Source organism: Oncorhynchus masou, chromosome 9, assembly GCF_036934945.1.
Source record: "Oncorhynchus masou masou isolate Uvic2021 chromosome 9, UVic_Omas_1.1, whole genome shotgun sequence".
Classification (NCBI taxonomy): Eukaryota; Metazoa; Chordata; class Actinopteri; order Salmoniformes; family Salmonidae; genus Oncorhynchus; species Oncorhynchus masou.
In genome coordinates, this window is record NC_088220.1 from 23,086,216 (window position 1) to 23,112,951 (window position 26,736).

General features: G+C 47.2%; 1 protein-coding gene across 1 annotated transcript in view; it reads right to left on the minus strand.

Moving 5' to 3' along the window:
- LOC135545699 (slit homolog 3 protein-like) overlaps positions 1-26,736 on the minus strand; it is a 450,244-nt gene that overhangs the window by 54,317 nt on the left and 369,191 nt on the right. The window contains exons 27-33 of the mRNA XM_064973499.1: positions 25,440-25,603; positions 19,259-19,383; positions 13,143-13,240; positions 11,883-12,022; positions 7,244-7,337; positions 6,419-6,556; positions 4,827-5,067 (exon numbers count right to left, since the gene is read on the minus strand). Of these exons, the coding sequence (XP_064829571.1) occupies positions 4,827-5,067; positions 6,419-6,556; positions 7,244-7,337; positions 11,883-12,022; positions 13,143-13,240; positions 19,259-19,383; positions 25,440-25,603 (1,000 nt within the window). The remainder of the gene's footprint in view (positions 1-4,826; positions 5,068-6,418; positions 6,557-7,243; positions 7,338-11,882; positions 12,023-13,142; positions 13,241-19,258; positions 19,384-25,439; positions 25,604-26,736) is intronic.

The following is a 26,736-nucleotide window of genomic DNA, read 5'->3' on the forward strand; positions in this document are numbered from 1 at the left end:
TGAGATACTCAAATTCACTAGTTCACAATTTGGCTATATTAAAACTGTTTAACTTGATCCTGAGTGTAGATTATTTCCCTGACATCTGGAATCAAGGACTCATAACCCCAAGCTTTAAGAATGGAGACAAATTTGACCCCAACAATCCCAGCGGCATTTGTGTGAACAGTAACCTGGGGAAGGTTTTCTGTAGTATTATAAAGGTAAGAGTTCTAAACTTCCTTAATAAGCACAATATCTTGAGTAAAAGCCAAATTGGATTTATACCAAAACATCACACGACCGATCATATTTACACCCTACACACCCTGATAGATAAACGTGTCCACCAAAAGAATACCAAAATACACGCTTCCTTTATTGACTTCCAAAAAGCATTTGATTCTATTTGTCATACTGTTCTACAACGTTATTGAAAGTGGTGTAGGGAGTAAAACATATTTCAAATCATTACCAAGTCTTGCAATGCCAAGAGCTGAGCAAAGAATCCCCTCATCCAGCTGGTCCTGGGGCTGAATTCACAAACCTGTTCTACTAACACACTGAAGCCTCAAGACCAGAACATCCAATCAGAATAAACCAAATTACAACACAGTCAAAACAAAACAACATTAATTATTGGGAAACACAAGCACAAGCACAAAGCAAAATGCAGTGCTATCTGGCCCTAAATCGACAGGACAGTTGTGGCCAAAGGTTTTGAGAATGACACAAATATTAATTTCCACAAAGTTTTGTCAGATGTTACTATAGAATACCAAAGTATAATTACAAGCATTTCATACATGTCAAAGGCTTTTATTGACCATTACATGACGTTGATGCAAAGAGTCAATATTTGCAGTATTGACACTTCTTTTTCAAGACCTCTGCAATCCGCACTGGCATGCTGTCAATAAACTTCTGGGCCACATCCTGACTGATGGCAGCCCATTCTTGCATAATCAATGCTTGAAGTTTGTGATCCATCATGCTGGAAAAGACATTGTTTGTTACCAAACTGTTCCTGGATGGTTGGGAGAAGTTGCTCTTGGAGGATGTGTTGGTTCCCCTCTTTATTCATGGCTGTGTTCTTAGGCAAAATTGAGAGCCCACTCCTTTGGCTGAGAAGCAACCCCACACATGAATGGTCTCAGGATGCTTTACTTTTGGCATGACACAGGATTGATGGTAGCGCTCACCTTGTCTCTGGATGTCCCAAACAATCGGAAAGGGGATACATAAGAGAAAATGACTTTACCCAGGTCCTCAGCAGTCCAATCCCTGTAGCTTTTGCAGAATATCAGTCTGTCCCTGATGTTTTTCCTGGGGAAAAGTGGCTTCTTTGCTGCCCTTCTTGACACCAGACATTCCTCCAAAATTCTTGCCTCGCTGTGCATGCAGATGCACTCACACCTGCCTGCTGCCAATCCTGAGAAAGCTCTGTACTGGTGGTGCCCCGATCCCGCAGCTGAATCAACATTAGGGACTTTCTTGGGTTCCCTGAAGCCTTCTTCACAACAATTAAACCGCACTCCTTGAAGTTCTTGATGATCCGATAAATGGTTGATTTAGGAGCAATCTTTCTGGCGGGAATATCCTTTCTTGTGAAGCTCTTTTTGTGCAAAGCAATGATGACGGCACATGTTTCCTTGCAGGTAACCATGGTTGACAGAGGAAGAACAATGATTCCAAGCACCACCTTCCTTTTGAAGCTTCCAGTCTGTTATTCAAACTCAATCAGCATGACAGAGTGATCTCCAGCCTTGTCCTTGTCAACACTCACAGCTGTGTTAACGAGAGAATCACTGACATGTTAGCTGGTCCTTTTGCGGCAGGGCTGAAATGCAGCGGAATTTTTTGGGGGGGATTCAGTTCATTTGCATGGCAAAGAGGGACTTTGCAATTAATTGCGATTAATCTGAACACTCTTTATAACATTCTGGAGTATATGCAAATTGCCATCTGTCACGCCCTGACCTTTGTGATCCTGTTTATATCTCTATTTTGGTTTGGTCAGGGTGTGAGTTGGGGTGGGTATTCTATTCTCTATTATTTGCATTTCTATGTTTTGGCCGGGTAGGGTTCTCAATCAGGGACAGCTGTCTATTGTTGTCTCTTATTGAGAACCATACTTAGGTAGCCTTTATTTCCACCTGTCTTTGTGGGAAGTTGACTTTGTTTAGGGCACATAGCCTTTAGCTTCACGGTTTGTTTTTGTAGTGTTTATTGTTTTGTTCGGTGTCTTTTTTCCAAATAAAAAGAGAAATGTACACTCACCACGCTGCACCTTGGTCCTCTTCCTTTAACGGCCGTGACAGAACTTCCCACCACAAATGGACCAAGCAGCGTGGTAAGGAGGAATGGACATGGTAAGACATTTTGAATGGCAAGGGATCCTGGACGTGGGAGGAGATCCTGGCCGGGAAGGATTGCCTGCCCTGAGAGCAGGTAGAAGCAGAGAGGAAGGCGAAGGCAGCAGCTAAAGCAGAGCGGCAGCGTTATGAGGGAACATGGCTAGCAAGGAATCCCGAGAGGCAGCCCCCAATTTTTTGGGGGAGGGGCACACTGGGAGTGTGGCAGAGTCAGGATTCAGACCTGAGCCAACTCCCCGTGCTTACCATGGCGAGCATGTGACTGGTCAGGCACCGTGCGATGGGGTGATGAGCACAGTGTCTCAGTTGATCATTCACAGGCCGGTGTCCTCTGTGCCAGCGTCCCGCATTTGGGCATCCAGCCAGAACGGGTTGTGCCAGCTCTGCGCTCGAGACCGCCAGTGCGCCTCCACGACCCAGTGTATCCGGTGCCTCTGCCAAGAACTAAGCCTCTTGTGTTTATTTATTGTTTTGTTTGGTGTCTTTTTTCCAAATAAAAAGATAAATGTATGCTCACCACTCTGCACCTTGGTCCTCTTCCTTTAACGGCCGTGACACCATCATACAAACTGAGGCAGCAGACTTTGTGAAAATTAATATTTGTGTCATTCTCAAAACTTTTGGCCACGACTGTACACTCCGGCTAACTATTTGACCATGGTTACTGATCAAAACCTTTAAAATACTTTGAGATCTGTGGGTTGGCAGTGCACTACATTGCTGCCTGCCATAAGATGAGTGATAGTGTCCTCTATGCTTGCTGTTATTGTTATTGTTCAACGTATGGTTATTTTGACCCTTGATTATTGTTGTTACTTTTGTCCCATTGACAATATAGATTTTGTATTATTTTAATTATGTTAGTATTGTAAATCTCCAAAGTAAGATTTGGCAATATGTACATTGTTAGGTCATGCCAATAAAGCAAATTGGAGAGAGAGTGTTGAAAGTGTACTGTGATCTGTATTCTCCTTTCCAATAAATATTGAGGCTCTTATTCTGGCGACATGACGATCGATGCTTGTTATATATATTATCGCTCTTATCCATAGTAATGTCATCATGTAGACTATACCCGCACACTGTATCTGTGAGCTGTTGGATGGAGCCCACGTGACAAAACTATCGGTTGAGTTGAGCACTACATCTTCACGCATTGATTTTTATCCGCAAAAAGTCAATTTGGTAGAAACACTACTGGTGGCAAAATGCTCATATCTTCTTCACGCAGATTCTAAAGTATTCACATTAAAATCTGTCACCATTTGGATGGAAACCTGAAGGATACCATTCTGTAGTTACTGTATTTGAAATGGAAACATATGGCATGGGGAGATGGTTACTTTGCATAGTATGCAACAGAGTGGCTTACAAAAATACAAAGTGTATTTTATTTGAAAACTGTACTTTTCTATTTTAACTTGAAACTATGTTTTCCATGGTGTTTCATGTATCGTGTCTAAAACTGTGGCAGAATGTACTAACTGAACACTGCTTTAGGAATGGGCCAGCTCCATTTCCTTTTGGCCATGTATCTACCTAACCCAGCTACGTACAATACTCAAAGTCATGCTGTCACCTTTAGCACAGAGATTAACCCCAAGTGTTTTATTTTTACCTCAGTATTTTTAATTAACATTAGCGTGCCCCCTCGCCAACAAGCACATCAGCTCATTTGGAGGTAAGATGCGATCCGCCGGCCGTGACTCACTGCCAGTGATTGGGCTGATAATGGTCGCCATGCCGACACTCTATTACCATAATACATATCCCCTCAAGCCACATTATTCATGCTAGTGAACAAAAGGTGACATTATAATAATGTCACCGTCCCACCGTCCCTGTGGTGTCTGGTGGTAGCTCAGAGCCAGACGGCTCCAATAATAGAATGTGCGTTCCAAATGGCACCCTAGTCCCTATGTAGTGCACTACAGGCTATGGGCTTTGGTCAAAAGTAGTGCACATAAGGAATAGGGTGCCATATGGGATGCAGCTCGAGAGAGAGTGTTTTTTTATGCTAGCCTCTTAAGAAAAATATCCCTCTAATATCTTTCCCAAGGGTGTTACATTCTATACTTTAAGTGCTGCGTTGATGGGGGCTAGTGTGCACAACTCACTACTTAATCCCCAAGACAAGGTGTTGAGGAGAGACTGTTCTTTCTCTCTCTTATTCACCTTAAGTGCTATCATCCATTTCTGATAATGGTGCATGAGGTAGAGTATGACGTTATGGGACGTATGATCAGTTACAGGGAGACAGCTTGACTCCTCAGACTCATAGGGCTATCATATAGAAGGTGACTGTTGAAACAAGACAATTCCAGCCCTAACTAGATAGATGTCAATGTCATTGTGTCTGTGTGCATGAGGGCTGGGTCTGGGCCCTGGTCAAACGTAGTGAACTGCATAGGGAAAAGGGTGTCATTACATACAAACCCACAGTGATGTGAGGGGTGAAAGGTTATACAGTACCTGTAGGGAGATGTGGGCAGAGTTACGTATCTTGGCGCTGGACAGCGCCAGGTAGGCATCTTTGCCCAGCAGGTGGATGGTAACGATCTTGTGGCACTTGTTTCCGGCGAAGCCAGGCAGACAGCGGCACACAGGCTCCCCAGCCATCACTAGACACTGGGCTCCGTTCTGACACTCTGACTGGTCACATGGGCTGGTCTGCAGCAGGATCATAGGGGGAGGGTTCTCGCAGAACAGACCACTACAGGATGACAGAGACAGATGTGTGGGTTAATATCACACTCAATTAAGCTGCCACACACACTCCACCATGGTCCCTCCCATCATGATCATACACACCCTGCACCACCCCACACTACCCTGCACCACCACATACCACCCTGCACCACCCCACACTACCCTGCACCACCCCACACTACCCTGCACCACCACATACCACCCTGCACCACCACATACCACCCTGCACCACCACATACCACCCTGCACCACCCCACACTACCCTGCACCACCACATACCACCCTGCACCACCCCACACTACCCTGCACCACCACATACCACCCTGCACCACCCCACACTACCCTGCACCACCACATACCACCCTGCACCACCCCACACTACCCTGCACCACCACATACCACCCTGCACCACCCCACACTACCCGGCACCACCACATACCACCCTGCACCACCCCACACTACCCTGCACCACCACATACCACCCTGCACCACCCCACACTACCCTGCACCACCACATACCATTCTGCACCACCCCACACTACCCTGCACCACCACATACCACCCTTCACCACCCCACACCTCTCTGCACCACCACATACCACCGAGCACACTGCACCACTCTGCACCACCCCACACCACCTTGCACCACTCTGCACCACCCTGCACCACCAAAAATCACCCAGCACACTGCACTACTCTGCACCACCCTGCACCACCAAACACCACTCTTCACCACCCTGCACCACTCTGCACCACCAAACACCACCCAGCACACTGCCCCACTCTGCACCACCCTGCACCACCGCACATCACCCTGCACCACCCAGCACACTGCACCACGGTACACCACCCTGCACCACCACACACCATCCAGCACCACCCTGCACCACCGCACAACACTCCGCACATCCAAGCAACACCCCACACTGCCCCACATCACCCTTACCACCCAGCACCACTCCAAACCACCCCGCACTACCCTGCACCACCCCACCCCACACTGCAACGCAACACCCCGCACCACTCCATACCACCTTGCACAACCCTGCACCACCTCACAACACCCCGCACCGCATATCCAAGCAACACCCCACACTGCTCCACACCGCCCCACATCACCCTTACCACCCTGCACCATCCTGCACTGCACGCCTCAGACTAGACAGCCAAGTGGAGGATAATGAAGCACCATCGGTAGCTCCTCACAGTCTGGTGTGTGTGTGTGTGTATGTGTGTGTGATCTGAGTGTGTGTGTGCTCTGCAGCTGGCCTGATGCTGTTGCGGCACTGAGCCTACGTCAGCCTTTGCAGTAAGATCAGCCTTTGCGCGTGTGTCTGTGCTGTGTGTGGACTCACCTGAAGCCCTCTTTACACACACAGGTGTATCCATTGACAGCATCCACACACTCGGCCCCGTGCTGACACTTGTTCTCCAGACAGTCGTTGTAGTCCTGCTCACAGTGCTCGCCTACATAGCCTGGTAGGCACTCACACCTGACACAGGAAATAAAGAGGTACAATGTTACAAAGGAAACAGTCTCTCTCTCTCTCTCTCTCTCTCTCTCTCTCTCTCTCTCTCTCTCTCTCTCTCTCTCTCTCTCTCTCTCTCTCTCTCTCTCTCTCTCTCTCTCTCTCTCTCTCTCTCTCTCTCTCTCTCTCTCTCTCTCTCTCTCTCTCTCTCTCTCTCTCTCTCTCTCTCTCTCTCTCTCTCTCTCTCTCTCTCTCTCTCTCTCTCTCTCTCTCTCTCTCCTCGCTCTCTCTCTCTCTTTCTCTCTCTCTCTCTACTCTCTCTTTCTCAATTCAATTCTCTTTTTCAATTCTCTCTGAACATGTTATTCAAATCCAATCACTTTTATTTCCTGAGAGGGAACTTCATTTATTGAACTCACTATATAAATGTACTCTTAACAACTGGCGCTGAACAGTTCTTCTTTCTGTGACTGAACTCACTTTACTACCTTAAACCCACTCTCTTGATCTTTCTAACATAGAAAAACTTTAAAACAGCACAGTCACGTACACTAGAGTTTGTTTTCCTCATAAAATAACAGGATATTAACATGTTGGAGGAACAGAACAGAACAGGTTGTCCTGATGACAGGTCACTTCCTGTGGGCTGCCTCTGGTGACTTCTGACCTTTTGTAGTCTCGCCCCCCATCTGAGAGCTGCATGTCACTCACCTGTAGCCTTTGGTGAGGGGGAGGCACTTGGAGTCATGCTGGCAGGGGTCAAAGCCTTGCATACAGGGGTCCACTCCCTCCTCACATAGATCCCCTGGGAAGACACACAGACACACACAGACACACACAGACACACACAGACACACACAGACACACACAAGATAATAGAGAACAGAGAGAGGGTGAGTTCATGGCCTGAAACGTCATTTTTCGACATACATAATACTACCTAACGTCTGTCATGATTTGACTTAGTGCCTTATTGCGCGATTATTCTAGTGCATTGTATATATATATGAGCCTGGGATTGTGTGTAATGTTGAGTGTTTTGTGATTTGTCCCATTGTATTATGATGGCTCCCTAAAGCACCATCATGGCTTTCACAGCATTCAACAGTTGGGTCATGTTTATACTGCCGGCCTGCTCCACTCTCCCATAAAGTGGGGTTGGGCGTTGAAACACATGTATTATATTGTGCTGTAATCTGCACGGAATACAGGGCTTTACCTGCCCAGGCAAGGCCCCATTGGAATCCAATAAATCACTGCCCGGCCAGTTCAATAAACCCTCTGTCTCTGTCCACCTGCTTGGCTAGATCTGCTCCTCTAACAGTGGGGTGGCTGGGGCTCAGCCAGGATTTCACAGAACAGGCCTCTCCTCCACTACTTTACCCTCCCTCCCTCCCTCCCTCCCTCCCTCCCTCCCTCCCTCCCTCCCTCCCTCCCTCCCTCCCTCTACTGCCAGGTCTGTTTCCTCTGCCTCTCCCTCATCCTGCAGCCTCGTGGTGGAGCCTTGGAGAAGCCTGCCCATATCCCAGCATCCCCACAGAGGAAATCCACTCCAATTGGGTTTCTATGGTGCATGTCTGAGTCTGCCTGTTCTCACTGCTCAAGCCTGGTTCTGGTTTCGATTGGTGTGAAGACCTGAAGACCCATTGGCTAAATGAGAATCAATATGTATCGTATTCGATATTAAAAATAAATAATTTCCCATCTAGTTAGCAGTTGTTCTGTTTTACAGGGGGAAAATAACATAAGGAGAAATACAGAGAAGGTGGGTAGAGAGAAAGAGACTGACCTTTTCCCATGTCAGATCGGTCAGCTTGTAAAGGAAGAAAGAGAATGACCTTTCCCATGTCAGATCGGTCAGCTTGTAAAGGAAGAAAGAGAATGACCTTTTCCCATGTCAGATCAGTCAGCTTGTAAAGGAAGAAAGAGAATGACCTTTTCCTATGTCAGATCGGTCAGCTTGTAAAAGAAGAAAGAGACTGATGTCAGATCTGTCAGCTTGTAAAGGAAGAAAGAGACTGATGTCAGATCTGTCAGCTTGTAAAGGAAGAAAGAGACTGATGTCAGATCTGTCAGCTTGTAAAGGAAGAAAGAGACTGATGTCAGATCTGTCAGCTTGTAATGGAAGAAAGAGACTGATGTCAGATCTGTCAGCTTGTAAAGGAAGAAAGAGACTGATGTCAGATCTGTCAGCTTGTAAAGGAAGAAAGAGACTGACCTTTTCCCATGTCATATCTGTCAGCTTGTAAAGGAAGAAAGAGACTGACCTTTTCCCATGTCAGATCTGTCAGCTTGTAAAGGAAGAAAGAGAATGACCTTTTCCCATGTCAGAGCTGTCATCTTGTAAAGGAAGAAAGAGAATGACCTTTTCCCATGTCAGAGCTGTCAGCTGGTAAAGGAAGAAAGAGACTGACCTTTTCCCATGTCAGAGCTGTCATCTTGTAAAGGAAGAAAGAGACTGACCTTTTCCCATGTCAGAGCTGTCATCTTGTAAAGGAAGAAAGAGACTGACCTTTTCCCATGTCAGAGCTGTCATCTTGTAAAGGAAGGAAGAGAATGACCTTTTCCCATGTCAGAGCTGTCATCTTGTAAAGGAAGAGACTGACCTTTTCCCATGTCAGAGCTGTCATCTTGTAAAGGAAGAAAGAGACTGACCTTTTCCCATGTCAGAGCTGTCATCTTGTAAAGGAAGAAAGAGAATGACCTTTTCCCATGTCAGAGCTGTCATCTTGTAAAGGAAGAAAGAGAATGACCTTTTCCCATGTCAGAGCTGTCATCTTGTAAAGGAAGAGACTGACCTTTTCCCATGTCAGAGCTGTCATCTTGTAAAGGAAGAAAGAGACTGACCTTTTCCCATGTCAGAGCTGTCAGCTTGTAAAGGAAGAAAGAGAATGACCTTTTCCCATGTCAGAGCTGTCATCTTGTAAAGGAAGAAAGAGAATGACCTTTTCCCATGTCAGAGCTGTCATCTTGTAAAGGAAGAAAGAGACTGACCTTTTCCCATGTCAGAGCTGTCATCTTGTAAAGGAAGAAAGAGACTGACCTTTTCCCATGTCAGAGCTGTCATCTTGTAAAGGAAGAAAGAGACTGACCTTTTCCCATGTCAGAGCTGTCATCTTGTAAAGGAAGAAAGAGAATGACCTTTTCCCATGTCAGAGCTGTCATCTTGTAAAGGAAGAAAGAGACTGACCTTTTCCCATTTCAGATCTGTCAGCTTGTAAAGGAAGAAAGAGACTGATGTCAGATCTGTCATCTTGTAAAGGAAGAAAGAGACGGACCTTTTCCCATGTCAGATCTGTCAGCTTGTAAAGGAAGTAAGATACTGACCTTTTCCCATGTCAGAGCTGTCATCTTGTAAAGGAAGAAAGAGACTGATGTCAGATCTGTCAGCTTGTAAAGGAAGAAAGAGACTGACCTTTTCCCATGTCAGAGCTGTCATCTTGTAAAGGAAGAAAGAGACTGATGTCAGATCTGTCAGCTTGTAAAGGAAGTAAGAGACTGACCTTTTCCCATGTCAGATCTGTCAGCTTGTAAAGGAAGAAAGAGACTGATGTCAGATCTGTCAGCTTGTAAAGGAAGAAAGAGACTGATGTCAGATCTGTCAGCTTGTAAAGGAAGAAAGAGACTGGCCTTTTCCTATGTCAGATTGGTCAGCTTGTAAAGGAAGAAAAAGACTGACCTTTTCCCATGTCAGATCTGTCAGCTTGTAAAGGAAGAAAGAGAGAGTGGAAGGTTTATAGATGTCTCATGGTCCTGATAACCAGGAGGGTCCAGACCACTTAACCCAGATAGAGGCACCACATGAAACACACACACACACACACACACACACACACACACACACACACACACACACACACACACACACACACACACACACACACACACACACACACACACACACACACACACACACACACACACATTGTCCACCCACTAAGGGCAGTTCTGCCCTGTCACTCAGAGAGCTGAGAGAACAGAGGTCAAGATAGCTCATATTGACTGCAGCAGAGGAGAAGAGAGGTTGGTCATCTCACACAGTAGAGGGTCAACCAACCAGCCAATTGGAAAGCTAGCCAGCAGCAGGGCAGCAGCAGCAGCAGCCGCAGGGACCCCCCCCCCCACTTGTGATTTTGTTAGCCCTCTTTGGCTCTTTGCTCCGACGTGATTGTATTGTCATTCCAAAGAGCAGTTTCAGAAAAACTGTCCATTTTAGACAAGCAGAAAAAAACATATTATTTGGTTTATTTAGGTGCAGTTTTAGAGTTTAGGATTTTGTCTATGTTGAAGCTAACCTTCATCTTTATGTGGTTGCATCATTCTTTAGGGTGGGCAATATAACAGCATTAGTTGATAATAAGTGTATTACAGTAGGTTAACAAGTGTATTACAGTAACATAAAAAGTGTATTACAGCAACATAAGAAGTGTATTACAGCAACATAAGAAGTGTATTACAGCAACATAAGAAGTGTATTACAGTAACACAAGAAGTGTATTACAGTAACACAAGAAGTGTACTACACTAACATAAGAAGTGTATTACAGTAGGATAAGAAGTGTATTACAGTAGGATAAGAAGTGTATTACAGTAACATAAGAAGTGTATTACAGCAACATAAGAAGTGTATTACAGGAACATAAGAAGTGTATTACAGTAACATAAGAAGTGTATTACAGTAACATAAGAAGTGTATTACAGTAACATAAGAAGTGTATTACAGTAACACAAGAAGTGTACTACACTAACATAAGAAGTGTATTACAGTTGGATAAGAAGCTTATTACAGTAGCATAAGTGTATTACACTAACATAAGAAGTGTATTACAGTAGGATAAGAAGTGTATTACAGCAACATAAGAAGTGTACTACACTAACATAAGAAGCTTATTACAGTAGCATAAGAAGTGTATTACACTAACATAAGAAGTGTATTACAGTTGGATAAGAAGTGTATTACAGTAGGATAAGAAGCTTATTACAGTAGCATAATAAGTGTATTACACCAACATAAGAAGTGTATTACAGTAGGATAAGAAGTGTAAGAAGTTTATTACAGTAGCATAATAAGTGTATTACAGTAGAATAAAAAATGCTACTGTAACTGCCTCCCACCCTCCACTGCCACATCAATTCTGAGCCCCACCCAATACCCGACATCAGGACAGATTTTTCTTCGCATCCCAACCCACCCACATAGAATTGTTCCCGAGAGCAGATCTGTGACCTGCCAAATAACATCAATGTATTTTTTTTTAAATTAGGCTAGTAGTAGGCTATTATTCCACTCTCTGCATTAATTCATTTGTCTGCATGTCTATTCGACATTTTGATAAAATGTGTATCATACCTATGAAGTTTGGGGGGCAGAAGCAGGTATAGTTGTTTATGCTGTCCACACAGGTAGAGTTGTTCTCACAGTCATTGTCCTCACAATCGTCAGGATTCACCTCACACTGCAGACCCTCGTACCCAGGAGGACACGTACAGCTTGGGAGGAGAGACACAGGATAGCAGTCACAGATAGTTAGTTAGGACACTGCCAGAGTCATGGAAGTGCACTGGGTTTCATTCCACTTCACTTCAAATTCACGCTCCAGATGCCCTCTGCTCTGTGGCCCTGGCCCATCTATTAAGGACTAATGCCCTTTGAAAGCCTAAGACCTGCACTTCAATTTGAATAACAACAAGGGTAGAATTCCAGTGACATTTCAAATGTAATGTAATCAGGTCTGTCTGTGAATTCAATAACTCCAATTAGACGTGTGTCCCTGTAAGATCCTATGTGGAAGAGCATTCATCAAACTTTAATAACTAAATGTTGTGTGGAATCGGTAGACCGCTTAACTCTGGCATCACACTAGCTCTGTCTCTCTCTCTCTTGTCTGTTATGCCCGCCTTCCCTAGCTGGCCTGGCTTTGCTGTGCGGGAGGGGTGGCACAGGGTTGGCATCATGGGTGCGGCGTGGTGGGCAGGCTCTCAGCAGAGCAAGGAGAGATAAGTGTCACTGGTGAGACGAGTAGCTTTATCAAACGCCTGTTGTTCTTTGAAGGCCAGCGGCTTCTGATTCAACATGACCCTGAGGAGATGAGCGATTGTGATGTCCTTTAGCAGTTCTCCAGAGGGACTGACTGGGGGCTGTAAGTAGAGAGGGGATATGCAAAGCTCCTGTAAGAGGCCTCAAGGTTGCGACCCTTGGAAAGAGTGACATCATAGTGACTCAAGGAGATGAACCTTTGTGTCGGTGCATAGCTAGAACAGATACAGGCTTTGTAGTGAGGTTATGCTGTAAGGCCTTAATCTGCTATATCAAAAGGCTGAGGTGAGATCCCACATGTGGATCATTGATGAGACAGACAGCTAGGGTTGGTTGATTGGTGTTCAAAGGCCGAACAGTGAACAATGAAAGAGAGGAGAGTGTGGCAGTGATCTGGCCCCAAGCCTGATGAGGAACAACACCAGCATGGACCATGGGTTCTCACAGAGTCACTCACACACTGGAACAACACTGCTGCCTGCATGTTACTCCTCTGTCTGCCCCACTATATAGGGAATAGTGTGCCATTTCAGACGGCCTCTCTGTGTGGTGTGTGGAGAGAGTAGTGGGTACCTGAACTGGTCCTCTTGGCCTGGGATCACGTGGCAGGTCCCTCCATTGGCACAGGGGAAACTGATGCAGGCGTTGATGGATATCTCACAGTTCTGTCCCTGGAAGGGAGAGAGAGGGGTGTGAAACAAAGAAGAGACTCAGAGGGTATGCTAGCAGACCTTACTAAATAAATAAATAATTAAATAAATCAAAACAGGAACATTTTACATTTGGCTACAAATTAAAAAATAAATGATCTCAGCAGAGAAAAATGTCCTCTGTGTCCTACCTATATCCCCCCACTAGAATCCCCATACGTTAATGAAGACAGCTTCTCCATCCTGGAGGGGAAAATCAATCATTTCCAGGCCCAGGGACATGTACTAGTCTGTGGCAACCTAAATGTCAGAACTAGACAAGAACCTCACACCCATATTAAGAAATGCTTTAGCTGGAAGGAAAGTAGTGTGGAAACCTAACAAAAAAAATTAGGAAACATCAAATCAATCCCTTTCAGACAGCTTCCAGGACAAAATGTTCCACTGTAATAGTGGAGGTGTAAACTTGGTAGTAGAAAACCTAAACAATATATTTGACCTCTCAGCTTCCCTATCGAATCTAAATATTTCAAACGGAAAACCGAAGAAATGAACCACAATGACAAATGATTTGATGAAGAATGCAAAAACCTAAGAAAGAAATTGAGAAACCTGTCCAATCAAAAACATAGAGACCCAGAAAACCTGAGCCTACACCTTCACTATGGTGAATCCTGAAACTATGGAAAAAGAAGGAATAAGAGGTCAGAAATCAGCTCTATGTAATTAAAAAATCCATAGACTCTAACCACTTCTGGGAATACTGGAAAACACTAAACAAAAACAACAAAGAGTTATTTATCCAAAATGGAGATATATTGTAACGGCGTTCTTCGTTTGTCGAAAGAGAGTCGGACCGAAATGCAGCGTGTTGGTTACTCATGTCTTTTAATGAAACAAATGATGCTTACATGAAAATACTGAGACAAATACAAAACGGAACGTGAAACCTAAGTACAGCCTGTCTGGTGAAACTACACAGAGACAGGAACAATCACCCACGAAATACAAAGTGAAACCCAGGCTACCTAAATACGGTTCCCAATCAGAGACAACAAGAATCACCTGACTCTGATTGAGAACCGCCTCAGGCAGCCAACCCTATGCAACACCCCTACTCAACCACAATCCCAATAACTACAAAACCCCAACACGAAATACAACAACATAAACCCATGTCACACCCTGGCCTGACCAACTAATTAACGAAAACACAAAATACTAAGACCAAGGCATGACATATATGGGTCAACCACCTCTCCAATCCTCTCCAACCAAGCCCCATAACAAAGAACAAACAGATAAAAACATATACATGATCAAATACAAATCTTAGAATCAACTATTAAAGACTGCCAGAATCCACTGGATTCTCCAAATACATTGAATGAACTAGAGGACAACATACAAACCCTCCAACAGAAAAAGACCTGTGGTGTTGATGGTATCCTCAAAGAAATTATACAAAATGCAGACCACAAATTCCAATTGGCTACACTTAAACTCTTCAACATCATCGTTGGCTCTGGCATCTTTCCAATATTTGGAAGCAAGGACTGATCACCCCAATCCACAAAAATGGAGACCAATTTGACACCAATAACTACCGTGGGATATGCGTCAACAGCAACCTTGGGAAAATCCTCTGCATTATCATTATCAGCAGACTCGTTCATTTCCTCAGTGAAAATAATGTACTAAGTAAATGTCAAATTGGCTTTTTACCAAATTACTGTACAACAGACCACATATTCACCCTGCACACCCTAATTGACAAACAAACATACCAAAACAAAGGCAAAGTCTTCTCATGCTTTGTTGAATTAAAAAAAGCCTTCGACTCAATTTGGCATGAGTATCTGCTATACAAACTGATGGAAAGTGGTCTTGGGGGAAAAACATACAATCTTATAAAGTCCATGTACACAAACAACAAGTATGCTGTTTAAATTGTAAAAAAAACCCACACATTTCTTTCCACAGGGCCGTGGGTGAGACAGGGATGCAGTTTAAGCCCCAACCTCTTCAACATATCTATCAACGAATTGGAGAGGGCACTAGAAGAGTCGGCAGCACCCGGCCTCACCCTACTAGAATATGAAGTCAAATGTCTACTGTTTACTGATGATCTGGTGCTTCTGTCCCCAACCAAGGAGGGCCTACAGCAGAACCTAGATCTTCTGCACAGATTATGTCAGACCTGGGCCCTGACAGTACATCTCAGTAAGACTAAAATAATGGTGTTACAAAAAAGGTCCAATTGCCAGGACCACGAAAACAAATTCCATCTAGATACCGTTGCCCTAGAGCACACAAACAAACTATACATTCCTCGGCCTAAACATCAGCGCCACAGGTAACTTCCACAAAGCTGTGAACGATCTGAGAGACAAGGCAAGAAGGGCCTTCTATGCCATCAAAAGGAGCATCAAACTTGACATACCAATGAGGATCTGGCTAAAAATAATTGAATCAGTTACAGAACCCATTGCCCTTCATGATTGTGAGGTCTGGGGTCCGCTCACCAACCAAGAATTCATAAAATGGGACAAACACCAAATTGAGACTCTGCATGCAGAATTCTACAAAAATATCCTCTGTGTACAACGTAAAACACAAAATAATGCATGCAGAGCAGAATTAGGCTGATACCTGCTAATTATCAAAATCCAGAAAAGAGCTGTTCAATTCTACAACCACCTAAAAGGAAGTGATTCCCAAACCTTCCATAACAAAGTCATCCCCTACAGAGAGATGAATCTGGAGAAGAGTCCCCTAAGCAAGCTGGTCCTGGGGCTCTGCTCACAAACAGACCCCACAGAGCCCCAGGACAGCAACACAATTAGACAAAACCAAATATTGAGAAAACTAAAATATAATTACTTGACACATTGGAAAGAATTATCCCCAAAAAATAGCAAACTGGAATCCTATAATAGAGAAACGCCGCCATAGGCAGACCTGGCTCTTTAAAGAAGACAGGATATGTACACACTGCCCACAAAATGAGGTGGAAACTGAGCTGCACTTCCTAACCTCCTGCCAAATGTATGACCATATTAGAGACATATATTTCCCTCAGATTACACAGATCCACAAAGAATTCAAAAACAAATACAATTTTGATAAACTCCCATATCTACTGGGTGAAATACCACAGTGTGCCATCACAGCAACACAATTTGTGACTTGTTGCCACAAGAAAGGGGCAACCAGTGAAGAACAAACACCATTGTAAATACAATCAATATTTCTGTTTATTTATTTTCCCTTTTGTACTATTTGCACATAATTTGCACATAATGTGTAATGTCTATATTATTTTGGAACTTCTGTGAGTGTAATGTTTACTGTCAGTTTTTATTGTTAATTGGACTTTTGTTTATTATCTAATTCACTTGCTTTAGCAATGTAAACATGTTTCCATGCCAATAAAGCCCTTAAATTGAAATTGAAATCGAGAGAGAGGGAGAGGTGTGAGACTGTGTCTGTCCATCACGATGGAGTAGAGCAGTGGTCACCAACCTTTTCTGATTCAAGATCAAGATCACTTTCTGAGTCAACAATATTCAAGCTGAGATCTGCCGCTCAGATTTTTTAAAACATGGCTTAAAAGCGTAAGCCTATGCAACATTAACCAATTAAACACAGTTCTGTAGCAATGAGGTTTATGCAGTAGGCTATAGGCCCAATACATTACCACTGCATATACTGGTTAAAGACCAGTCCATTATTTCCAAGGTAATGTACAGAATGTCTGCATTTATCACTTACATATTGGCTATGCTTGAATTGCCCTGCCAATGTTATTTTGCTCAGACCAATTAGAAATTATATTTAAACAATGTAGGTATATGATCACACTGGTAATATATAATTTGTTGTATTACTTGTGAGGGACAGCTGAGTGAGCTTAATATTTTTTGGGATGGCCTGCATCTGATGGTAAATCTGAGGGGAGGGGGGAGCAGTGGTGCTTTCTCACCCTCTGCTCCTCCCCCCCTCCCTCCCTCCCTCTCCCTCCCTCCCTCCGCTCTCCCTCCCCTCCCTCCTTCCTTCCGTTCTCCCCCTCCGCTCCCCTCCCTCCCCGCTCCCTCCCTCCCTCCCTCCGCTCCCTCCCTCCCTCCCTACCACTCTCCCCTCCGCTCTCCCTCCCTCCTCCCTCCCTCCGCTCCTCCCTCCCTCCCTCCGCTCCCTCTCTCCCTCCCTCCCTCCGCTCTCCCTCCCTCCCTCCCTCCGCTCTCCCTCCCTCCCTCCTCCCCTCCCTCCCTCCGCTCCCTCCCTCCCTCCCTCCCTCCGCTCTCCCTCCCTCCCTCCGCTCTCCCTCCCTCCCTCCGCTCCCTCCCTCCCTCCCTCCCTCCCTCTGCTCTCCCCTCCCTCCCTCCCTCCCTCCCTCCCTCCCTCCACTCTCCCTCCCTCCGCTCTCCCTCCCTCCGCTCTCCCTCCCTCCCTCCGCTCTCCCTCCCTCCCTCCGCTCTCCCTCCCTCCTCCCTCTCCCTCCCTCCCTCCATTCCCTCCACTCACCCTCCCTCCCTCTGCTCTCCCTCCCTCCGCTCTCCCTCCCTCCGCTCTCCCTCCGCTGAGAAAAGGGGAGACAGTCTTCCAGCTGATGGCGAAACTCAAGTCACACTGCATTATTTCTGCCTCATGCACCAATTCATATTGTTACTCCCATGACGATAAAACGTGAAATATTCCTCTATTAAAAACTACATTCAGCTAATTATAACAATGGAAGCTTATTGGAACACTGCAATACTCATTCATTACAGCTGCAGTGCTGGTTGTTGGGTGAGTGGAAGTAGGGAGAATACGCATTTGATGGTTTATAAGTGTTAAACAAAGTGTTGTTAATACTGAATAACAACTTAAACATGAACTTAATCATAAAAACAGCAGCTCTTTGCTGTATTCGCAGAGTCTCTTTGTAATCATGGTTTTAAACATTTTGACACAGTATCAACCGCGTTGCAGGGTTCTTTTCACAGTCTATGGCTCAAGGAAACCACAGACTGTGCAGACACGGTGATCTGAGCTATCTGATTGGCCAGCGGTAGGTCTATAGGTGCCCCGTATGTGTCTCGGGGGCCTGTCGGGGAGGTGGAGTTCTACCTTCAGACACATGAAATGGTTCAAAATGAGAACACTTTCCCATCAGCACAAAAAACAACAACAAAATATAGTATGCAAGGCTTTATCGTTGGGTTTTTACAGAAATGGTTGGTGATGGACCAGGAATGCATTGGAGAGGCATTAGATTAGTGAATCACTAGAGCATTCAAGAATCATGACCCTAATGACCCTTAATACCCACTTCCTCTGATCACAGACACCACACGGACGCTTGTTTCTTGTTTTCACTCTGTTTCCCTCTCTCTCGGTCCACGATTCAATTACATTTAAGCCCAGCAGAGGACAATGGAGAAAAGAGAAAAGAGGTGTGTGTACGTGCACACATGCATGTACACACACCTCTGAATAGGCAGGAATAATCGCAAAGACCCAAAGAGAGGTGCATACCCAGAGACACCGGGGCCAACACTGACACACAAATTTACCTTGGGAGCAAAGATTTGATTTAAAACGAGGCCATGGGCTTTGTCCCTTAAGCAGGCAGGAGGATAAGCTGTTATCTGTGACTGTGGAGCAGGATACTGACAGGAATCCCACAGCCAAACAACAGGCTCACGAGGCCACAGCAGCAGCACACAACACAGTGGGGGAGGGGACAAAACCTACACACGCAGACACACACACATGCAGGCACACATACACTCTACGTCCACCCTCTGAGAGCACTTTATTGTAATCCTTTTCAATCCCCATTCAATACTTACAGCCAAACTAACTGTTGTAATCATTTCCACATTGGTTGAGATATCAAAGTAAGATGCATTATGCATGTAAGAGAACAGGGGGGGTTCATACACTGGGGCTATGCATACGATGACAAACCGCTAACACGTGGAGCCGTTTAGGTTGTGATTGTGTGTGTGTGTGTGTGTGTGTGTGTGTGTGTGTGTGCTTAAATCCACTCACTTTGTAGCCAAAGGGACAGGTGCAATGGTAGGAGCCAGACACATCGCTGGCACATGTGCCATTGTTCAGACAGGGGCCGGCCAGACAGGGTGCACACTTCAACATCAGACTCAGATCAACTGGGCCTGAGAGAGAGAGAGAGAGAGAGAGAGGGAAAGAGAAAGAGAGCGAGAGAGAGGGTGAGAGCGAGAGAGAGAGAGAGAGAGAGAGAGAGAGAGAGAGGGTGAGGGAAAGAGAAAGAGAGCGAGAGAGAGGGTGAGAGCGAGAGAGAGAGAGAGAGGGTGAGAGAGAGAGAGAGAGAGAGAGAGAAGGCGAGAGAGAGAGAGAGAGGGTGAGGAAAGAGAAAGAAAGCGAGAGAGAGGGTGAGAGCGAGAGAGAGAGAGAGAGAGAGAGAGGGAAAGAGAGCGAGAGAGAGGGTGAGAGCGAGAGAGAGAGAGAGAGAGAGAGAGAGGGAAAGAGAAAGAGAGCGAGAGAGAGGGTGAGAGCGAGAGAGAGAGAGAGAGTGAGAGAGAGAGAGAGAGAGAGAGAGAGAGAGAGAGAGAGGGAAAGAGAAAGAGAGCGAGAGAGAGGGTGAGAGAGAGAGAGAGAGAGAGAGAGAGAGAGAGAGAGAGAGAGAGAGAGAGAGAGAGAGAGAGAGGGAAAGAGAAAGAGAGCGAGAGAGAGGGTGAGAGCAAGAGAGCGAGAGAGGGTGAGAGATAGAGAGAGGGTGAGGGAAAGAGAAAGAGAGCGAGAGAGAGGGTGAGAGCGAGAGAGAGTATGTGAGAGAGAGGGTGAGAGAAAGAGAGATAGAATGACAGAGTCAGAAACAGAGAGCGAGGGAGAGATTAAAGAAGAAAGAGTCACACTAAGCAATTTCACTAATTCCTTCTCTCAGCAGTATTTAAAGACACTTCTTATCTACATTTATAAAACCTTCATCTGCCTTAATCTCAGATAAATCCCAGATCAATGTTAATTGGCATGTATGGTTACAGAGGGCAGAAATATGTGACAGCTGGGTTCATTCCCCGGTACAGGTAGATACAGAGAGGAGGAGAGGGTAGAGGAGAAGAAGGGAGAGGAGAGGGAGGAAGGAAAGAGCAGGAGAAGAGGAGAGGAGGAAAGGTGGGCGAGATGAGAACGAGAGGAAGAATAAAGGAGAGGAGTAAAGGTGGAGAGCGAGCAGAGGAGAGGAAGCGGAAATGAGAGGAGAGGGGGAAAGGAGCAGAGGACGAGAGGAGAGGGGGAAAGAGAGGAAGAGGAAAGGAGATTAGGAGAAGAAAAAGAGAGAGGAGAAAGGGAGGAGAGGGGGAAAGGAGCAGAGGATGAGAGGAGAAAGGGAGAGAGAGGAGGAGGAAAGGAGATGAGAGGAGAGAGGGGGAGTGAGAGGAAGAGGAAAGGAGAAGAGGAGAGAGAGGAAGAGGAAGAGGAAAGGAGAGGGGAGAGGAGAGAGAGGGCGAGGAGGAGAGGGGGAGAGAGAGGAAGAGGAAAGGAGAGGGGAGAGAGAGGAAGAGGAAAGGAGAGGAGCCAAAAAGGAGAGGGGAAGAGAGAGGAAGACAAAAATGAGAGGGGAGAGGAGAGAGAGGAAGAGGAAAGGAGAGGAGGAGAGGGGGAGAGTGAGAAGAAGAGGAAAGGAGAGGAGGAGAAAAGGAGAAGAGGAGAGGGGGAGATAGAGGAATAGGAAAGGAGAGGAGGAGAAAAGGAGAGGGGGAGAGAGAGGAAGAGGAAAGAAAAGGAGAAGAGGAGAGGGGGAGAAAGAGGAAGAGAAAAGGAGAGGAGGAGAGGGGAGAGAGAGGAAGAGGAAAGGAGAGGCTGAGAGGGGGAGAGAGAGGAAGAGGAAAGGAGGGGGGAGAGAGAGGAAGAGGAAAGGAGAGGAGAGGGGAAAGAGAGGAAGAGGAAAGGAGGAGAGGGGGAGAGAGGAAGAGGAAAGGAGAGGAGAGGAGGGGGAGAGAGAGGAAGAGGAAAGGAGAGGGGAGAGGGGGGAGAGAGGAAGAGGAAAAAGGAGATGAGAGGAGAGGGGAAAGGAGAGAAGAAGAGGGAGAAGAAGAGGAAAGGAGGAAGAGGAGAGGGGGAGAGAGAGGAAGAGGAAAGGAGAAGGAGGAGAAGAGGAGAGGGGGAGAGAGAGGAAGAGGAAAGGGATGAGAGGAGAAGAGGGGGAGAGAGAGGAAGAGGAAAGGAAAGGAGAAGAGGAGAGGGGGAGAGAGCGGAAGAGGAAAGGAAAGGAGAAGAGGAGAGGGGGGAGAGATAGAGGAAGAGGAAAGGAAAGGAGAAGAGGAGAGGGGGGAGAGGAAGAGGAAAGGAGAGGGGAGAGAGAGGAAGAGGAAAGGAGAGGAGAAGAGGGGGAGAGAGAGGAAGAGGAAAGGAGAGGGGAGAGGGGAGAGAGGAAGAGGAAAGGAGATGAGAGGAGAGAGGGGAGAGAGAAGAAGAGGAAAGGAAAGGAGAAGAGGAGAGGGGGAGAGAGAGGAAGAGGAAATGAAAGGAGAAGAGGAGAGGGGGAGAGAGAGGAAGAGGAAAGGAGAGGAGAAGAGGGGAGAGAGAGGAAGAGGAAAGGAAAGGAGAAGAGGAGAGGGGGAGAGAGCGGAAGAGGAAAGGAGAGGATGAGAGGGGGAGAGATAGAGGAAGAGGAAAGGAAAGGAGAAGAGGAGAGGGGGAGAGAGGAAGAGGAAAGGAGAGGGGAGAGAGAGGAAGAGGAAATGAGAGGAGAGGAGGGGGAGAGAGAGGAAGAGGAAAGGAGAGGGGGAGAGGGGAGAGAGGAAGAGGAAAGGAGATGAGAGGAGAGAGGGGAGAGAGAAGAAGAGGAAAGGAAAGGAGAAGAGGAGAGGGGGAGAGAGAGGAAGAGGAAAGGAAAGGAGAAGAGGAGAGGGGGAGAGAGAGGAAGAGGAAAGGAGAGGAGAAGAGGGGGAGAGAGAGGAAGAGGAAAGGAGAAGAGGAGAGGGGAGAGAGAGGAAGAGGAAAGGAGAGGATGAGAGGGGGAGAGAGAGAGGAAGAGGAAAGGAAAGGAGAAGAGGAGAGGGGGAGAGAGGAAGAGGAAAGGAGAGAGGGGAGAGAAGAGGAAAGGAGAGGAAGAGGAAAGGGAGAGGAGGAGAGAGGGAGAAAGGAGAGGAAGAGGAAGAGGAAAGGAATGATGAGAGAGGGGGACAGGATGAGAGAAGGGGAGGAGAGGCGGAAAGAGGAAAGGAGAGAGGATGAGAGGGGGAGAGAGGGGAGAGAGAGGAAGAGGAAAGGAAAGGAGAGAGAGGAGAGGGGAGAGAGGAAGAGGAAAGGAGAGGGGAGAGAGGAAGAGGAAAGGGAGAGGAGAGGAAGAGGGGGAGAGAGAGGAAGAGGAAAGGAGAGGGAGAGGAGGAGAGGGGGAGAGAGAGGAAGAGGAAAGGAGAAGAGGGGAAGAGAGAGGAAGAGGAAATGAAAGGAGAAGAGGAGAGCGAGGAAGAGGAAAGGACAGGAGGAGAGAGGGGGAGAGAGAGGAAGAGGAAAGGAAAGGAAAGGAGAAGAGGAGAGAGGGGAAGAGGAAAGGAAAGGAGAAGAGGAGAGGGGGAGAGAGGAGAGAGGAAAGAGAGGGAGAGGAGGAGAGAGAGGAGAGAGGAGAGAGGAAGGAGGAAGGGGGAGAGGTGGAAAAAAGAGGGGGAAAGAGAGGAAGAGGAAAGGAGAGGAGAGGGGAAAGAGAGGAAGAGGAAAGGAGAGGAGGGGAGGGGGAGAGAGGGCGAGGAGGAGAGGGGGAGAGAGAGGAAGAGGAAAAGAGGAAAGGAGAGGATGAGAGGGGGAGAGAGAGAGGAAGACAAAAAGGAAGGAAAGGGAGAAGAGGAGAGGGGGAGAGAGGAAGAGGAAAGGAGAGGGGAGAGAGAGAGAGGAAGAGGAAAGGAAGAGAGGGGAGAGAGAGGAAGAGGAAAGGAGAGGAGGAGAGGGGGAGAGAGAGGAAGAGGAAAGGAGAAGAGGGGAAGAGAGAGGAAGAGGAAAGGAAAGGAGAAGAGGAGAGCGAGGAAGAGGAAAGGACAGGTGGAAGAAGGAGAGGGGGAGAGAGAGGAAGAGGAAAGGAAAGGAGAAGAGGAGAGAGGGGAAGAGGAAAGGAGAGGAGGAGAAAGGAGAGGGGGAGAGAGAGGAAGAGGAAAGGAGGGGGAGAGAGAGGAAGAGGAAAAGAGAGGAGAGGGGAAAGAGAGGAAGAGGAAAGGAGAGGAGGGAGAGAGGAAGACAAAAATGAGAGGGGAGAGGAGAGAGAGGAAGATGAAAGGAGAGAGGGGGAGAGTGAGGAAGAGGAAAGGAGATGAGAGAAGAGAGGGGAGAGAGAGGAATAGGAAAGGAAAGGGGGAGAGGGGGAGAGAGAGGAAGAGGAAAGGAGGGGGGAGAGAGAGGAAGAGGAAAGGAGAGGAGAGGGGAAAGAGAGGAAGAGGAAAGGGAGAGGGGGAGAGTGAGGAAGAGGAAAGGAGATGAGAGGAGAGAGGGGAGAGAGAGGAATAGGAAAGGAAAGTGGGAGAGGGGGAGAGAGAGGAAGAGGAAAGGAGGGGGGAGAGAGAGGAAGAGGAAAGGAGAGGAGAGGGGAAAGAGAGGAAGAGGAAAGGAGAGGGGAGAGGGGGAGAGAGAGAAGAAGAGGAAAGGAGAAGAGGGGAAGAGAGAGGAAGAGGAAAGGAAAGGAGAAGAGGAGAGCGAGGAAGAGGAAAGGACAGGAGGATAGAGGAGAGGGGGAGAGAGAGGAAGAGGAAAGGAAAGGAGAAGAGGAGAGAGGGGAAGAGGAAAGGAGAGGAGGAGAAAGGAGAGGAGAGGGGAAAGAGAGGAAGAGGAAAGGAGAGGAGCCAAAAAGGAGAGGGGAAGAGAGAGGAAGAGGAAAGGAGAAGAGGAGAGCGAGGAAGAGGAAAGGAGGAGGGGGAAGAGAGAGGAAGAGGAAAGGAAAGGAGAAGAGGAAAGGGAGGGAGCGAGGAAGAGGAAAGGACAGGAGGATAAAGGAGAGGGGAGAGAGAGGAGAGAGGAAGAGGAAAGGGGGGGAGGAGAAGAGGAGAGAGGGGGGAAGAGGAAAGGAGAGGAGGAGAAAGGAGAGGAAAGGAGAGGGGAGAGAGAGGAAGAGGAAAGGAGAGGAGAGAGAGGAAGAGGAAAGGAAGAGGAAAGGAAGAGGAGGAGAGGAGGAGAGGGGGGAAGAGTGAGGAGGAGGGGGAAAGGAGAGGAGAGGAGAGAGGGGTGAGAGAGGAAGAGGAAAGGGAGAGAGAGGAGAGGGGGGAGAGAGAAGAAGGGGGGAGAAGAGGAAAGGAAAGGAGGAGAAAAGGAGAGGGGGAGAGAGAGGAAGAGGAAAGAAAAGGAGAAGAGGAGAGGGGGAGAGAGAGGAAGAGGAAAGGAGAGGAGGAGAGAGAGATGAAGAGGAAAGGAAAGGAGGAGAAAAGGAGAGGGGGAGAGAGAGAGGAAGAGGAAAGAAAAGGAGAAGAGGAGAGGGGGAGAGAGAGGAAGAGGAAAGGAGAGGAGGAGAGGGGATAGAGAGGAAGAGGAAAGGAGAGGTGGAGAGGGGGAGAGAGAGGAAGAGGAAAGGAGGGGGAGAGAGAGGAAGAGGAAAGGCGAGGAGAGGGGAAAGAGAGGAAGAGGAGAGGAGGAGAGGGGAGAGAGAGGAAGAGGAAAGGAGAGGAGAAGAGAGAGGAAGAGGAAAGGAAATGAGAAGAGGAGGGGGGAGAGAGAGGAAGAGGAAAGGAGAGGGGAGAGAGAGAGAGAGGAAGAGGAAAGGAAAGGAGAAGAGGACAGGGGGAGAGAGGAAGAGGAAAGGAGAGGGGAGAGGGGAAGAGGAAAGGAGAGGAGGAGAGGGGAGAGAGAGGAAGAGGAAAGGAGAGGAGGAGAGGGGGAGAGAGACGAAGAGGAAAGGAGAAGAGGGGAAGAGAGAGGAAGAGGAAAGGAAAGGAGAAGTGGAGAGCGAGGAAGAGGAAAGGACAGGAGGAGAAAGGAGAGGGGGAGAGAGAGGAAGAGGAAAGGAAAGGAGAAGAGGAGAGAGGGGAAGAGGAAAGGAGAGGAGGAGAAAGGAGAGGGGGAGAGAGAGGAAGAGGAAAGGTGATGAGGAGAAACGGAGAGGGGGAGAGAGAGGAAAAGGAAAGGAAAGGAGAAGAGGGGAGGAAGAGGAAAAGGAAAGGAGATTAGGAGAAAGAGAGAGGTACAAATAAAGCAGAAGCAGGGCAACAGAGCAGAAGATGGAGGAGAGGAGAACAAAAAGGATGGAGATATCACAGCCAGTGTTGTTGCTCACCTTTGCACTGGAAGCGGTTGAGCGGTGTGGTGAGCAGCAGGCGGTCGGCCATGTCAGGTGGTCCGGAACAGCGGGCGATGCCAGGCTCCTTGAAGCCAGCCTTCACCCACTGAGACAGCCAGCGCAGGTCACAGTTACAATACAGGGGGTTGGCACCCAGAGCCCTGGAGGGCAACAAAATACAGGAATTATACACCTAGTGGTCACATATCTCTCTCTCTCTCTCTCGCTCTCTCTCTCTCCCTCTCTCTCTCTACCTCTCCTCCCCTCACTCTCTCTCCCCTTCTCTCTCTCTCTCTCTCCCCCTGTCACTCTCTCCCTCTCTCTCTCTCTCTCCTCCTGTCACACTCTCTCTCTCTCACTCTCTCTCTCCCCTTCTCTCTCTCCCTCCTCTCTCTCTCTTTCTCTCTCTCTCTCTCCCACTCTCTCTCTCTCCCTCTCTCTCTGTCTGTCTCTCACTCATTCTCTCTCCCTCTCTCTCTCCCTCTCTACCTCTTTCTCTCTACCTCTCTCTCCCTCTCCCTCTCCTCCCCTCACTCTCTCTCCCCCTCTCTCTCTCTCTATCTCCCGTCACTCTCTCTCCCTCTCTCTCTCTTTCTCTCTCTCCCCCTGTCACTCTCTCTCCCTCTCTCTCTCACTCTCTCTCTATCTCTCTCTATCTCTCTCTCTCTCCTCTCTCTCTCTCCCTCTCTCTCCTCTCTCTCTCTGTCTCTCCTCTCTCTCCCCCTCTCTCTCTCTCTCTCCCTCTCTCCCTCCTCTCTCTCTCTCTCTCTCTCTCTCTCTCTCTCTCTCTCTCTCTCTCTCTCTCTCTCTCTCTCTCTCTCTCTCTCTCCCTCCCTCTCTCTGTCTGTCTCTCTCTCGCTCTCTCTCTCTCCCTCCCTCTATCTCTCTCTATCTCTCTCTCCCTCTATCTCTCTCTCCCTCTATCTCTCTCCCTCTTCTCTCTCTTTCTCTCTCTTTCTCTCTCTCTTTCTCTCTCTCCCCCTGTCACTCTCTCAAATTCAATTTTTCAAATTCAAGCTGCTTTATTGGCATGAAAAACATTGCATTGTAATAAAATGATAAAGAATAATACCACCATCACTAAACTTCTATCATTACCATTACCACCCATACCACTACCATTGCTCCTTCACCCATGAGTATTTATTGTTTTTCCTCTGGGTGTAATACGTTAAAATGTGCAATAAATGTAGTAATAGGAATAATGAATCACTTGGTGAAGAATATTTCTCACAGTAAAGGAGAAAGTGTGTCTCTTTTTCTACCTCCCATGTCGAGCAGTGACCACATACAC